Here is a 16,781-nt window from a genome sequence, read left to right on the forward strand (position 1 = left end):
GGAACATGAGAATGCAATGGTAACTTGGGATAGAACTAAGGCTGATGCCAAGGAGGATGAGTCTGCAGCACTGCCTCCTTGAAACCCACAGGCTAGCACTCCAGGTTTTCAATATCCCAGAGATACCTGCAATACACGCGCAGAGGAGCCGGAGTTGTCAGTGCTTTCTCCACGAGACCAGCACCCGAATACACCTGGCTTTCACAAGAGACACACAGAACACAGTTAGAGTCTAGAATGACATTCATTGAACTGTTAAGCATGACTGTAAAAGTTCCACAGTTCGACCCGACAAAAAAGGATAATCATATAGAAGACTTCATCGCTACAACTAGAGGTTTTATTAAATCGGCTGGAATTGTAGGAGAGGAGCACAAGTCATTTTTTCTTAAGCAAAGGTTACTGCATTCTGCCTGGATAAATAATTTTACTGGAGGAAACGCAAAATAACTTTGAGAAATTATGTCAGGAGTTAATAAAGAAATACTCCCCCTTTTCCAACCCAGGTGTAGCTCTAACTTGGGCTTACAACATGGAATGTAGGGAAAAGGAAGATCCTCGTGATTTTTACAGTGAGCTTAAGCGCACATACCAAGCAGGTTGTGGTCCAGGTGAGGATTCGTGATAAAATGGTACAGTTTAGACATTTGCATTAGAATGGCTTGCATCCAGTGATAGGAGAGTTAGCCGTTTGGTTGAGAACTCTGTGTCCCCAATGGATGTTATAGTAGATAAGGCACAAGAAATCTGGTCCCGTAAAATAGGGAGTTTCCATAGGAAATACGAAGCAGCTGCAGATATGATTTATGCCGTAGCAAGCGAGGAGCTGTCCCTGCAGATAGAGGGATCATACGGTACCTTAAATGCTGCCTGTTCGATGGTACACTCAGTACGGTACGGTTCCGGTACCCCGGAGCAGTAAACTCGTTCACTGTTCGGTATGTATATCGGGTCAGAAACGGGGCAGGTCTGTGACTCACAGTTACTGCAGAAGCAATATATAGGGGTGCCCACCTATATAGCTTCAGGCTAGACTGGGGAAAGCCTGCTGTCAGAGCCCTGACAGCCTTCACAATGGTACTGTAAGCAGGGACCAAGGCGGCAAGGAAACACTGCGGGAAGGACTGCAAGCAATCAGACCCGACGCAGAGCTAAGTTTAGCAACTGCGTAGTGAATCAGAATGGTAACCTTGTTCGTTGTACAGTACTTGTACCGACAGGAACGAGGTAGGCCTGGACCTACAGTTACCACTTAAGCAGACTATAGAGGTGCCCACCTATAGCACTTCAGGCAAACCAACACAGTCCTAAGACTGATGGAAGCCTACTGTCAAAGCCCTAACAGTCTTCACAATAATTCTGCAAGCAGAACTAATGTGGCAACGAGACAATGTGGGTGAAGCTGCAAGCAGCTTAGCCCGAAGCGCGCATCTCAGTCAAACGCAGGACTGCTGAGACCAGCAGCTGAGCTTGTATTTCTGTGAAAAAAAAACTGAAAAATACACAAATTCTCACACAAAACAGTAACAATTCGATTACCGTTAATTTAATACAATTTCTGTAATAAACCACAACATTTTATTTTTAAACTTCAAAACGAAACTAGCAGCCCGAGAGAGAGAACACAAGTAGCCGAATTAAGGTTGTTTGATCCCGGGGAAGGGGCAACGGAGTCACCTGCTTTGCACGGGGCACAAGGCCGCTGTTGAACTAACGAAAACCACGGCTGAGTGCACAATACGTGTAAGTAGTAATTACTATAAGCATGTAACAATAAATCACATTAATATTGTAATACACAAACGAATAAGCAGATATAAGTAATGACACATCTGTTCGTAGATCTATCCTGCTTTCAGGTCGGATTAAAGGAAAAATGATGACGATGTTTGGTCAGCAGTCCTTTTATGTCATTTGGGGGGGGGGGGGGGGCACCACTGCATCACAGGCACTATGTGTAGCTTTGATATATCTTATTCAGGTTACAGGGTCTTTAGGTTAAATACTCAGTAGGTAATGATTACATTTCATACTTGATAGGGAACACATATTACACTGTTATAAATGTCTGATGCAAACAAATATCACCACCTATTACCATTAAAAGCACGTCTATAGATGCAGAACTGAAATATATAACAGGTGTTTATGTGACTATGAAAGTATTGTAGCGTGCACGGGGGGAAAGCAGCAGCAGGGCTGGTATGTGACGTAATCACACACAGAGACATACGCCGGATATACGCTCCGTGCAAAAGAACCAGCTCTTTTGTACAGCGGTATCAGCGCTATGCTTCAGCGCATGAGGTCCCGGGTTCGCGCCCGCGCACCACCTGTGTGTGGATTGCCTCGCTCTGTGTGATGCGGCTGCCTGCGTTAACCGAGATCGCTACAGTCTGTTGTTATAGGTACTTTCATCAAAGGTCACAAACTGAATGATTTACTAGAGACAAAAATTAAAAAGTAGGCTTGATTTTGGTGTCATTTACTGTTTTGTTATAGTTTTGAAATGGTTGAAGTGCTACAATAACTTTAGTTTTTTGAACATACAGCTAACTGTAACATTACTACAACAACCACTATTTTCTGCACTGACTGTACTGTAACACATTTCAGGGGATAACAATCTGTGGCCTCCAGCTATCATTATTATTCCAACTGAAGTTTTCATATGGGTGAGAAATTTCAGTCTACTGCATGAAACTGCAGTGCTGGAACTTAGTTATTCCAGCTGACAGCGTTATTATTACTGTGTGTGGAGGCAATACTTGGAAAACAAACCACCCTACAGTACTGGTGACAAATGGTCCATTTGCCTGCAATTACTTACCAAACGCTTAATAATCTGTAGGAGAAGCTTTTGTTGCTTTGGGTCTTGATGTGATGTCAATGTCTCGGCAAAGCTGTGAATGTTTTCTGGGGACATGCATTCAGGGTTGTCACCTCCTCCATACAGCTGCACTAATAAAGACAGGCACTGAATCACACCTTCATATACCTCAGGGTCATCATTTGGTAGCTAGAAAAGAAAAGAAAAAAAAGAAATTTAGCAGTAAGTTACAACATCAACTCAGCTGACAGCACCAGTCCTTTTGAATAATCAATGTTCAAAATTGAGTCCAGAAGCAGATGCCACAGGCTTTGTGGACCAATGACATTTTTACTGTTGATTTACTGTTCTGGTCAAATTATATAAAACATGTTTGAATGTTAAAGACTTAAGCAATTGTTAAAGACCTTTAATTAACCAGTTTTAGAATTATTTTTAACTATTTATATGTATTATTGTTTATGTGTTTCTGTGATTAATATAACTTGTACACAACATTATTTGCATCAAGGTGTAGAGGGGGCCTGGCTCTCCCTAACATCGAACTATATAATACAGCATTTGAAATGGCCATGTCAGCTAGACACTGGTGCAGCACTGGCGTGCACTTGAATTGGGTTCAAATAGAAAAGTCACTCACTCACCCTTTTTGCCCCATTGATGTTTTATTGTAACAGGCCCCAGAAAAGCATGGGATTGACAGTGCTAACCCAATTTTAGAACACTCAAAAAGAGATATTGACAAAAGTACATAAAATGTTCAATCTCTCCCAATTTAAACAGACTACTTCACCCATATGGTGCAATCCTGTAATTCGCATAGGAAAGAGTCATTTTTTTAAATACGGAATACGGGTGTTGGGTGACTTATACAACGATGGGGTGTTTATGTCATACCAGGAATTGATAACTAAGTATAACTTAATTGGTCAGGAACAGTTTTGAGATATTTGCAACTCAGAGACTGTGCCACTGGTGTCTTGGTCTGCATCTCCAGCACAAAGAAATCAGTGATTGAGCAGTATTTTACAGAACTTGTAGAAGAATGCTATAATACATTTAATACCATGTGTGGTGGTGATTGTTGAAACCTCAAAACTATCTGGCAGAGAGATTTAAACTGCGTAACTGATGACGAGACGTGGTTAAACATTCTGTCAATTTCTAGGGCTAGTATTAGGGAGGTGAGAGGAAAATGTATACAATACAAAATACTACATAGATATTACTGGACCCCTACAAGGCTCCACAGAGCAGGTAGGTATACTGAGCAGTTATTTGTGCTGGAGATGCAGGGGGAAGGTTGGCGCGTTCTTGCATGCTACATGGGAATGACCAGTGGTCTTGCCATTCTGGCATAAAGTTCTAAATAGTTTGGGGACATGGCTGGGGGAGTCTCTACCAGCTTCACCCAGACTGTGCCTCCCATGAGACAGATCCGAGATTCCAGGGGTGACAAATAACCAATTCAATTTGATCATGGTGGGCATTATCTCTGCAGCCAGGTTGATGATCCTAATTGGAAGAGCCCCACCTGTCCAAAATATAAAGATAGATTCCATGATTGAAACTGCCTCTTATGAACAGATGCTAGCTAGACTATCCAACAAAAGTAATGGTTTCACTAAAACCTGGAATCCTTTTCTGTCAGCCATATCAAGAGGATATAGCACTTGTATTCCTGATTGTCACCTGTTTGGATGCAATCTATAATACTGTATTCACAAGGTCTTGCTGTATGTCATATACACATGTATTATAAGCTCAAATACAAACTGAAATAATTATTGTGATAGCTGAATACATATCATAATGTTTTGTGTGATTTGTTGAAAAATCAATAAAAATTGTTGATGAAAAAATACAGCTTGTATAATGCAGTTTTGGACACCATTTGTAAAAAGTGTATTTTGTCATACTACTACAAAACATTATTAGTTAGCTACTGCAGTCCTTCATTATAAAGCTGGTGTTTGGTATTTCATTTTTGTTCTGCTTGCTTGCAAGTCACTTTCAGGTTTGGAGTTTGGTTAATTATCATATAAATCACAGTAGGGTAATAGAAGAGCATGAATTATTTGACCTATTTAGAAACCAATTACCATAAAACATTTAGTTATTGTTGTAAATTATGTGTGCAGCACAACCGTAAAACACATCTGTCTCAGAGCAAACTGAAACTTTGCAGGTTTCAGAAAAGCTCCCATCCTTTTTTTTTCAAATGCTTTTTTTCATAACAAATCTGGTTTTCAATTTTTCACTCAATAATTTAATTTCATATTATGAATGATGTGATTTCCACTGCAATCATGGGGTTGCACACTCATAACCCTAATATATCTGCTAATAAGACCTGCTGAAAGAAGTAGCTATAATAAGCTAGTAGAACAGCCTCACACATGCATAACCAGCAATTCTCATCACCAAGGAATGCAATCACCAAGCAAGAATAACATAATCTATTGACATTTTCTGAATATTAAACAGTTTTAATTAAAGTTTGCCTATAATTTTCTACGAATGTTTCAGCTCACTAATTATTTCTGCAAAAAAGTCCTTGTGAAGTCAATCAATCTTTATTTATATAGCGCTCTTCACATCAATAAAGCCGTTTCAGGCTTTACATAAAATAAAATGAACATACGTGAGTGAATATATTGATAAGACAATACATTAATGATTAAATTAAATACAAAACATTTAATTTAAAGTATCAACAAAATAGGGTCACAGAGTGGCTCATCTGGTAGAAGCACAGCCGCATGGTGCGCAGGGCGAGTCATACAGTAAAGGAGGCTGTGTGGTCCAGTGGTTAAAGAAATGGTCTTGTAACCAGGAGGTCCCTGGTTCAAATCCCACCTCAGCCACTGACTCATTGTGTGATCCTAAGCTAGTCACTTAACCTCCTTGTGCTCCGTCTTTCGGGTGAGACGTAATTGTAAGTGACTCTGCAGCTGATGCATAGTTCACACACCCTAGTCTCTGTAAGTCGCCTTGGATAAAGGCGTCTGCTAAATAAACAAATAAAAAAAAATAATACAGTGCAGGTTCACGTCCTGGCTGTGCAAAGTAGGCCGGTCTTTGCTGGGGACTCCGAAGGGAGCGTTGCATTGGCTGTGAGACTCCCGTGAGTTTAGGAGGTAAAACCAGCAGGGACTGTTTCTCCTCCTCACTCTATAGCAAACCCTGCTGGCCAGGCACCCAGTGAGCTCAGAGCTGACACCTGCAGGGCTGGCCTTTGTCCTACAGAGGTTGGTAGCTTGCTGACATCCGCTCTCGAGTTCCTGGGTGAAAAAGCAAGCTGGTTTGGTCGTGGTTTCCTGAGCCATGTGAGGAATTGCTGCGGTGAAAAAAGCGTTTGGGCATTCCAAATTGTGAGAAAATCGGGGAAAAAATCATAATTGGACACACTAAATTAAAATAAATAAATAAATAAAAAATATCAACAAAATAATGTACCCTTAGGTGATATATAATTTAAAAGTGATACAAATGTGGATTATAAAAATTAAGACCAACACTAAAATCAAGAAATAACACAGTAAAAACAAATACCCAGTTCACCTTATATTGCAAATTAGATTACAACTGCACTGAAGAGATGGGTTTTTAATAGACATTTAAATTGATTTCAACTGTCAGCTTTTCTGATGTTTATGGGGAGGTTGTTCCATAACATTGGAGCCAGACAACTAAAGGAACATCCACCCAAAGTCACGCATTGGAAGCGGGGAGCCACAATAGTTGCGCACTTGATCTGAGACACCCGGCAGGCATATAGTTCTGCAGAAGCTCAGAGAGGTTAGCAGGGCAGATGCTGTTTAAAGCCCTGTGTGATAACAAAAGGGTTTTAAATGTAACCCATAAACTACCTCACAGTTGGAAATGTTGAATATTAAACAGGTTATACATTAAAAATGAAATTGATGAAGTATCCCTTTCACATCCCTAACCATTGATTTTTCATCTAACCAGAAAAAAATCAGATTTTCAAAAGAAAATGTTGTAAGGGTCGACTGAGAAGCCGCCCTTAACACTCTAGTTCCAAAACCTGGGTTTTGAGGATCCATGACCTTCAGTCTGTAGAACCCAGTAAAGGTATGGGGAGTAGGCTACACTGCTGCATTGCAAATGTCCTTGACAGATGCACCCTGGAATATAGCCCATGAAGTTGCCATGCCCCTGGTGGAATGGGCCATGAGCTTTTCAGGAGGGGGCAAGTTGGCCATCTCATAGGCAGTCCTGACCGTGTCTGCTATCCATTTGGACAGCCTCTGCTTAGACAGGACAAAAATAGTTTCGTCCTGTCAACATAGTACGCCAGTGATCGAACTGGGCACAGCGCATGGAGCTGTCACTCTGTTAGACGGGAAAGCAGGCAGATGGAAGCCTCCAATTCCACAGAATGCTGAGATCGTCTTCGGCAAAAACAGAGCGTAACCTTGTCCTGGTCTCTGTAAAAATTTGCAATGGAGAAAGACGCTTTGAGCAATAAATATTTCAGCTCACCTGAATGCAGGGGCTCAAACAGAGGCTTCATGAGTGCATTAAGCACCATGTTTAACCTCCAGCGAGGAACAATGTCCTTCATAGGCGTCTGAAGCCGTTGAGCCCCTATCACAAATTGCTCCACCAGGAAGTAAGCTCCTGGGGAAACCGAGTCAATTCTGACATTGCAAGCTAAAATGCCTGCCAGATAGACCATTAACATGGAAGTATAACTGTCATGGAACAGGTCGTGGGGTCAAACCCATGAGGCAGACACCACGTCTGAAAAACACCCCACATGTACCCGTACTGGGAATGTGTGAACGGTGCTCTGGTATTCTGCATGGTGTCAATGACCCTATTAGAAAGCCCCAGACGGCTCAAATGCAGCCATTCAGGGGCCAGACCCAGAGCTGCAGGCTCTATGGGTCGGGATGCCACAATGTCCCCCATGCCTGACTGAGCAGGTCACGGCGTTTCGGCAAGCTCCATGGCTGGCCGCTCAGGGGCTGTATCTGGGCCACTGGTCTATTGCCAGCAAGTCCCCGGCTCCTTTTATGGAGAACCAGAGGGGACATTGGAGTTGATTCTTGGGAGGCAAAAAGGTCCACCTGTACTCTCCCTCATGCGTTGCCAAATGAGGCTCACCACATCTGGGTGAAGTCTCCATTCTGAGGCATTGGGGGCTCCCCTTGAAAGGAGGTCCGCTGCTCAATTCGTCACCCCTGGCAGATGTACTGCTCGCTGTGAGAGGGGGTGATGGTGCGCTCAAAGCAATAGCCTGCGGGCTACCCGATGGAGACTGGGGGAACTGAGGCCGCCCTGGTGCGCAGGCTGTGTCCACCAGGAAAGCGCCTGCAGACAGTGCCGAGACAATGTCAGCGGGCGGCCTGGGTTCAATGCGGGCTGAAAAACCCTGCTGTTGAACCAAGCTTGGAGAGAGCACATGTGCAGGAGACCCAAAAGAAGGGTCTGGGAAGCTGCTCCCATCAAGCCCACAAGCCTCTGAAACATAACTACTGTGAGCTTTTTGTTATTCTCTGCACTCTGTCCTTCAACAGAGTTTACAGCATGGACCTGGAGTCCAGACGCACTCCCAAATGGGAGGCTGTTTTTGCATGGTTCACTGACAGACCCAACCGATGAAGGTGGTCGGTGACGAGTTCCGTGTGAGCCACTGCCTGCACTGGAGACTGAGCACAAATGAGCCAGTCGTCCAGGTAATTAGTACTCTGATGCCTCAATGGGGGCCAGAATAGCCTCCATGCACTTCGAAAAGACAGGACAAGCTAGAGAGAGGATGAATGTCAGTACCCGAAACTTGTACCCTGTCCCTTGGAAAGTGAACCTAAGATACCTCCTGTGCCCTGGTCTTATGTGCATGTGAAAATATATGTCTGGCCTTATTGACTGCAACAGCTGCTGCATAATCAACATTTTGAACCTCCGTCTACTCAGATACAGGTTGACCTGTCTGAGGTAGAGGATTGGTCTGAGGCCACCATCCCGCTTGGGCACCAGGAAGTATCTGGAGTAAAACCCTTCTTCCCGAAAGGGCGAACTGTGCAAATAGCCCGCTTCTGTAGCAGGGCTGTCACCTCCTGAGACAACACCATTGTGTCTTGTGGGCCCGTGACTAACGTAGTCACACCCCGAAAAGGAGGGGGACCATGTTTCAATTGTAGAGAATAGCCGATCTATACAGTATTGAGCATCCAGGTGTCCGTGGTGCATTGACACCAGTACTCCTGACTAGGGGCCCAGGGCCTGTGGCAGCAAATTGCTAGGGTTGCTGCTTTGCTTATGGCTTAGCCTGAGGCTTTTGCCTTTGCGCTTGGCGACGGAACTCATTGAAGTTTCCCCTTTGCGCAGCCGCAGGTCGGTTGTGAAAAACCCCTCTGGCTTTAGCAGGAGCTAGTCTCTGAGGCTGCTGGAACCTTGGTCTCCAGTTTGTGCCTGTCTACGTACAAGAGGTGGTTGATTTGGAAGCAGGCACACCAGCTCCTTTGTAGACTCTCGTGCACGGTGAGAGCACTGCTGCATCTCATCTACTGGCTCTGTGCCAAGGGAACTCTTGATCGGCCATCTCCTCCGAGGCAGCGATAGACAGCAGTTCTTCTTGCTGCTATTCTACAGGCACAGCGGGAGCATGTGGAGCAGTGTGTTCACGCAGTAGCTCAGCCAACATGTTGCCTTGTTGGGAGATCGCCTCCCAGACATTATCCAGCTGCTCAGAGCTCTCTGGTCTATGAGACTGGTGGTTCTTTCTCTTTCTCTTCTTGATAGGAGAAGCCGGAGGAGGAGAGGGAGAAGAAGAGGAAGATGAGGAAGACCGCGAAGGCGGTCTCCTACGTGAAGTTCTCTTGCTCTCCCTAGGCACAGAGCCCTCAGGGGAGGATACAACCCTATCTTTTTGAGCCATGGATGGGGGGGGAGCCTTGCCCAGGTGGAATGGACAAAGATCGCTCTACAGAGCTGCGAGATACTCGCTTCTCCATCATGCGCTTAGAAAAAGATGCACAAAACTCACAGGAGTTGCGGTTGGCGAGTGCTTCCTTAGCATGCTCTGGTCCCACACAAGCAGTGCATCTGCCGTGCCTGTCCTCCATAAGGAGAGCCGTCTTGCATATATCGCAATAATTAAATCCCAGCATAATGTAACAGCAGTAGTGTATAATTTAAACAACCGCTTAGCTGTAATTACTATAACAGTATAGCGTATGGTACTAGTAACCAAAAAGACTGTCAACAGTGGCAAATCACTCCGCCCAGATCCGCTGATACTAAACCAGGGATGGTACTATCTCGCCTTGGTTACTTCTAAGTACCTGTATGGTGCCTATGCACTAGCACAGTACTGTACACTGTATGGTGCTAGCACGGTGCATGGTACCCACGGTATGGTGCACCATGCACGGTACACACAGTATGGTGCCAACGGTACGGCATAGTGCACAGGTCACGGTACGGTGCAAGCGGTACAGTACACACGGTACAGTGCACACTGCCCAGTGCCCGCACAGTGCACAGTACTCACGGTACGGTGCAAACGGTATGGTACGGTGCACAATGCATGGTACAACGGTACAGTGCAGATGGTACAGTACTGTGCACAATGCACGGTACAGTGCAAACGGTACGGTATACAATTCACAGTATCCATGGTATGTTGCAAATGGTAAGGTACAGTGCACACGGTATGGTACACAAGATACGGTACGGTACGGTGCAGGGCACAGTACACTAACATTGTGATAACCTCATTCCCTAAGAACGGCGGTAGATCAGTGACGTACAGTTACCGAAGAAGCAATATAAAGGGATGCCCACCTGTATCGTTTCTGGCTTAACACAACATAGCCCCAAGACTGGAGAAAGCCAGCTGTCCAAGCTCTGATAGCCTTCGCAGTGGCACTGCAAGCAGAGACCAGAGCAGCAACGAAATATTGCAAAGGACTTCAAGCAGTCAGACCCGAAGCAGAGCTGAGCCCAGTGACTGCAATGTACTGGAGGGAACAGGAGCAGGTCTGGGACCTACAGTTACCACGGGAATGATTATAGGGATGCCCACCTATAATGATCTTGGCTAACCAACAGTTTGAAAACTACTGCTAAAGCCTTAACAGTTTTCACACTAATTCTGCAAGTAGAGCTTAATGTGGCAATGAGACACTGTGGGGAAACTGCAAGCAGCTTGACCCAAGTGCGTGTCTTGGTCCAACGCAGGACAGCTGAGCTCAGCAGCTGCGTTAGTATTTCTGTGAAAAAAAAAATTCTCACACAATACAGTAACAATACAATTACCGTTATTTTAATATAATTTTTCACTCGCAGCATCTCGTCCACCACGGGACCAAACGTATGCCCTGGTGTAATCGGGACGTCTAACAGCGGTGCCTTGTCCCCGTCAGACACGCGTGCCTGGGAAAGCCAAAGCTACCTACGTGTAGCTACCAGCACAGCCAGGTCCCTACCCACAGCTGGCCCATTGAGTTTAGACACACGGAGCAGGTTCTTGTTAACCAGGCGCAGCTCATCCAACTGTTGTGGTTCTCAGAAAGGGTGAATAGGTGCGCATGAGGATCACCTCAGAGACTCTGCACTGTTTGTTGGGGCAGTTAGTGTCCTTGTACAGGAGCGCTTAATTAGGCGCCTGGATCAAGGCGGCAACAGAAACATCCACCAGCAGAAATTGGGCCAGGCCCAGTTTCTCTGCATCATGTACCCTATATAGGGTGTCAATTGACCGGGAAACAGCAGAAGCTGTTGTTCGGTGATCCCAGGAAGACTGGATTTCAAAGAGAAAATCCGGGGATGCGCTGTCAGACTCCACGGTTTGTTAACTTTAGCACCAGGTGGTAAAATACTGTGTCGAGACCGATTTGGTGACATTAGCACTGGGACATAATGGGCACGGTACCGGGTCGGCACCGGGTCGGGAACTGAACGAGTCGGTGACCTTGGTGCCGTATGGTACGGGTCTACCGGTTACGAGTTACCGCTACTAGCAAAACCCCTCAGACAGTACTCACACGAGACTGAGGGAAGCCTGCTTGTTAGAATAAAAAAACAGCCTTCGTAATGGTGATGCTAAAGCTGTCACCAAAACGGCATCAAGATACTTTGGGTGAGATTGCAAGAAACCACAACCGAAGCAAGTACCTTGGTCCTGCTGCGGTTAGCCCAGCAGCTGCTCTCACTACAGACAGGCCTGCGCTTAGTCTCTGTAAAAACAGAGACTAAAAAAAAACCACTTCAATAAAACATAGTGTTCTCTAAGACGGAGTTAGCTACCAGACACAATAAATACTGTACTGTGTATTACTTGTCATGACGCATGTGCATCAACATATGAAATGAATAAGTAAAAGCAAAACAACAGGCAAGTGTATGTTAATAAACTATAATAATAAAGTAACAGACAAACTAACATTAACAAAACTAAAGCAAAACAACTAAGTAAAAAAGCTTAAATCGCTATGTATTAGTAAGAAATTAGCTGGTAGGTGAGTTTTGGGCTATCACAATGGCAGAGGCAAAAATAATGGCTGTTACTTAATGTTAACTTAATGTTAATAAACTAACTGTCAAATTAAATTAACACAGCACCCCTACACACGTTACAAAATGCAACAGCAATATACAAGACATGCACATTATTTAACAGAATGGTGAAGCAACTCACCAGAGTGGGAAACACCAAATTGCTTGGTAACTTGTGTCTGATTCAGGTTTTTTTCAAGAGCTCGAACAATTTCCAACTTTTTTTGTAGCAAAAGAAACAGCGGCGCATTTTGCCATTTGTTTACATGCCATTTTGTAGCGATGAGGTGCACTCGTGGAAATCAGAATACAAAACAATTCAATGATATGATGCCGGTTCAGTGTCCCTTAAGACACTCTTACGATGACAAGTCTGCATCCATTGTGAACGAGTCGCTATCTGTGCCAAGAAGGTGTTCTTTTAAGCGAAGTTCCTGTTCCTTTAGCCTAGAGCATTTACAATGGGAAAAATCAGTTTCACCACAAGGGTGTTCCCTTAGGCGAAGTGCTCTCTTAGGAGGTGTTCCTATACGCAGAGACTACTGTACATAAATATTATAAAACGTCTACTAATTTTAGCCAAAGCCAAAACGAAAAATAAATAACTCCAGCCAGAGCTATTGCAGCAGGGGGGAGAGCACAAAGTCAGCCAACTTATGTTGCTTGATCCCTGGGAAGGAATGACAAGTCGCTGACTTCATACTAATGCAGCACTCTCAGCTCTAGAAAGGCTAGAAGGGCAGGAAGTAGAGGCTGATGCTGCACAATGTGTTCTGTGGAGGCTGAGTTTAAAATGGAATGCTACAGTTGTATCTCTGCCTACACTGTACTCTCTTTGAACTGAAAGTAGCTGTCTTTTATCACTCATGCCAATGAGTAACATTCATGATCAAAATGCAAATGCCTTTCAGCTCTGGACTCTGGACTATAGTTTAAATCCAGCTTCACAAGTGAAAGTAGACGTTGGTATTTTGGTGAAAAATAACAAAGCATCCCAATGGCACAGTTTAGTGAATCCACTGTGCCAAGCAGCCCCTATATAACATTAGGTCACAAACTGATTTACAAAGGAATGCAAATACTGTCCCATGGCTTTTTTGATCTAATGTGAAGTATATTGGAAGCCATTCGTATATGGCCCGTTGCCAGCCATCTTTGATGAGATCCTCACTTAACCGGAGGTGTTGTCACTTATCTTAATGAGTAACTTTCACAAGCACCAAAAATGTTTTTAAAAATGTTATATTCCTTTTTTTAGCGCATTCCTTACTTAATACAAAACAAAAAGAAAGAAAAACAGTACCATAAAAGATTCAGCCCTATTCTGACCAAGCTTCTGCATATCATTTACATTTAACTAATTAATGTATCCATACTATAACTGAGGAATTAAACATCAGGAAGTCCTAAAAGCAGGCTATGTCGGTAATAATTAAATAGCTTATGTAGCAGTTTTTACTTTGATGCCATTTCATTTCAGAATATTAATGACATTGTGAGGCAAACCCAGAGGGTAGTCAACTCCAGCATATTAATGAGTGTTTTCACTGAGTGTTTATTACAGATAGATAAACAAAGGCAGATCATTTCATTACAGAACATATTGTTTAGCAAGAAAGGCTTGTGGGATCACAATGCAGGAAGATTTTTAGACATAATTAGGCCTCTGAATAGAATGTGAAGATTATTAGCCATTACTGGTATCCCTAAAATTATGAAAATGTTTCCTAGCCACATGCAACCTTAAAGGTTTAGAATTTGTACACACAGGGCATATATCAGGGTATACATGTAAAAAGAAAATATGCTTATAAAGCTCAATGTATTCAACAGTCAAAGGTTTAAAGTAAACATTTAACATTACCACGATAAGTGACAAGAGTGTCGCCTAATTATTATTATTATTATTATTTGTTTATTTAGCAGACGCCTTTATCCAAGGCGACTTACAGAGACTAGGGTGTGTGAACTATGCATCAGCTGCAGAGTCACTTACAATTACGTCCCACCTGAAAGACGGAGCACAAGAAGGTTAAGTGACTTGCTCAGGGTCACACAATGAGTCTGTGGCTCAGGTGGGATTATAAGTTACTTATAAAGATATGTTACCAAGATGATTTCCAGGATATATAAACAAGAATGAAGCATTACTAGCAATATCTCTCTCTAGATTTGATTTCCATTACATGAAAGTAGGTGTTAAGACTTCATGCTGATATTGGACTCAGCTCTCGCCAAGATAAGCACCAACTAAGACATAGCTTCTTTTACTGTAAACGAATGTGATCCATCTGTGTTTCCTTCCATTAGATGATGTAGATATCCTTCTGCCTGGTGTTGATGGCTGAAGTATAATGCTGGCTCCACGGATCAGCCTATTTTGCCTCCCTGGCGCATCAGCACACACAATGTCTGCATTGCTGGCTCTAGGGATCAACCACAGTGCGGCCTCCCAAATGCACAAGCATGACAATGGTCTGGACTGAGCTGAGTAGGGTACTTCTCTGGGGTCTTCAAGTGGGCACCTTCCACCCTTGGCGTTTCGTCGACTAGCCCACGACACCTTAAGAGGGCTCGACAGTGATTCTGGTGTCCCAGCATCACCCACCTCGGTCCCTCACTCAGCTAAGCCCAGCTTGCTTCCCTTCCTTTCCATTGACATTGCTTTCTTTCTACTATACTTGAGGTCCCCAACCAGAATCCTTTCGTCTCAACCAGAGCCAGTTGCTGCTCCTCTCTCCTGTTCAGATAAGTTCTTCACTATGTGTCGCAACTCTTGACCACTGAATCCGATGTCTCTGAGAAACCTGGTTGTGGAGTGTGCCACAAATCCTCGACAACCCACCTCCACTGGGTAAACCTGGACTCTCCATCCTCGCTGTTCCACTTCAGCAGCTAGTTGAGCGTACCGAAGTTTCTTCCTTTCATATGCCTCATCCACAGCAGCCTCCCATGGTACTTAACGCTACCTGGTGAACTAGGCCATAAGACAAATGTCAGGTCGAAGGTTAGTGGTGACAATCGCTGGTGGGAAAATAAGCCGTTGTCCGCCAGCATTTTCCAGTCTCTAGCAGCTTCCAGTTGTCCTAGACGAGTTTTGGTTTTAATACCTTTTCTTGGTGGTTGCTCCCCTGGACAGAGGAATGTTGTTCTTCCTGTGTCATATATTGCTGGAATTGGTGGCAACCTGTTGGTCATGCTGCGCTTGTCTTCCAATGCTAAGGCCAAACATCGCAGCACCTGGTCATGATGTCAAGTAAACCATATTAAACCTAAATATTTGTGCAGGTTAATTATATCCTCCAACAGTTTAAATGACCTGATGGCATGAAAAATGTCATAGTTAAAATAAAACCTTACTGTAACTGACTTTTGCTGTAGCTGCTACTTTGGGTATTGTCTACAATTTTATATCTGTGTGTGTCTTCTCTGTCAGTGAAGCTCCCAAGAGACCTAATACAATCATGGAGCAATCTGTGCAATGCCCTTGTGTCAACTAATTAGCACACACTTTCAAAAACCCCTATAACGCACTCAGTCCACTGACAATTACCATCGATTTCAAAAGTAAGTCCCTGACCATCATTACTCTATAACTTCAGAAACCCAATCACAGAAACTAATTAGAATATTACTCCCAACAGGCCTGTTGTGACACCAGGTGTTTCATGGCTTGTTTAGAAACGATTGGGATATAGAACAGAATAGATCCTTAACTGAGATAATCACTATAGGATGTACTGCACTAGGACTGTCATCCCAGGTGTGGGCTGACTGCAAGCAAGAAATTGAGCTACTTGATCAGAAATCATACCAATCATAACCTCCATTGTGTGGTGCCCTGCTCCCAGATTTCAAAAACTGAACTGTGCTCCAGACTAGAGCAGGGGTTCTCAAACTTTTTCAGTCTGGGACCCCTTTTTTCTATCGGTGAACAACTCGCGACCCCCAATTTCCATGTAAAGTAAAATGTAAACATGCACATACAAATGTATGATTTCAAAACATTTAAATCACACATTTTAAAGGTGCATTGGCAGTCAAAGACTAATTTAGTAATCTACACATTTTCAACTTCAAAAAAGCAAAAAACATTAAAATGCACAATGTATCCTACCTTTTCAGTGTGATGGACGCGCCTGCTTTTCAGACAAGGCTCTATGTTGGTAATGCACATTCGCAGATCATCTTCAACACTGAGACGGCTAGGATATTTGATTTTGATTGCAATCAGATTAAAAAATGCTGACTCGCAAAGGCATGTCGATGCAAAAGGCACAAGAACTTTCATGGCTTTGCATACTAGTTCTAAGTGTTCCATGCACAGAGCTAACCAAAAATCACAAAGTAATTGTTTTGGAAAAGTGAGCTTCTGGGTATTAACACATTACACTATGTAACACAATTTTTGTTCCTGGGT

The 16,781-nt window shown here is 43.6% G+C and overlaps 1 protein-coding gene across 3 annotated transcripts in view; it reads right to left on the minus strand.

Annotated features, from left to right (window-relative positions):
• ulk4 (unc-51 like kinase 4) overlaps positions 1-16,781 on the minus strand; it is a 261,384-nt gene that overhangs the window by 35,229 nt on the left and 209,374 nt on the right. For all 3 annotated transcript variants that reach the window (XM_059013181.1, XM_059013174.1, XM_059013164.1), the window contains exon 35: positions 2,831-3,019. In XM_059013181.1, coding sequence (XP_058869164.1) covers positions 2,831-3,019 — 189 coding nt within the window. The remainder of the gene's footprint in view (positions 1-2,830; positions 3,020-16,781) is intronic.

The sequence above is a fragment of the Acipenser ruthenus genome, chromosome 3 (assembly GCF_902713425.1).
Source record: "Acipenser ruthenus chromosome 3, fAciRut3.2 maternal haplotype, whole genome shotgun sequence".
NCBI lineage: Eukaryota > Metazoa > Chordata > Actinopteri > Acipenseriformes > Acipenseridae > Acipenser > Acipenser ruthenus.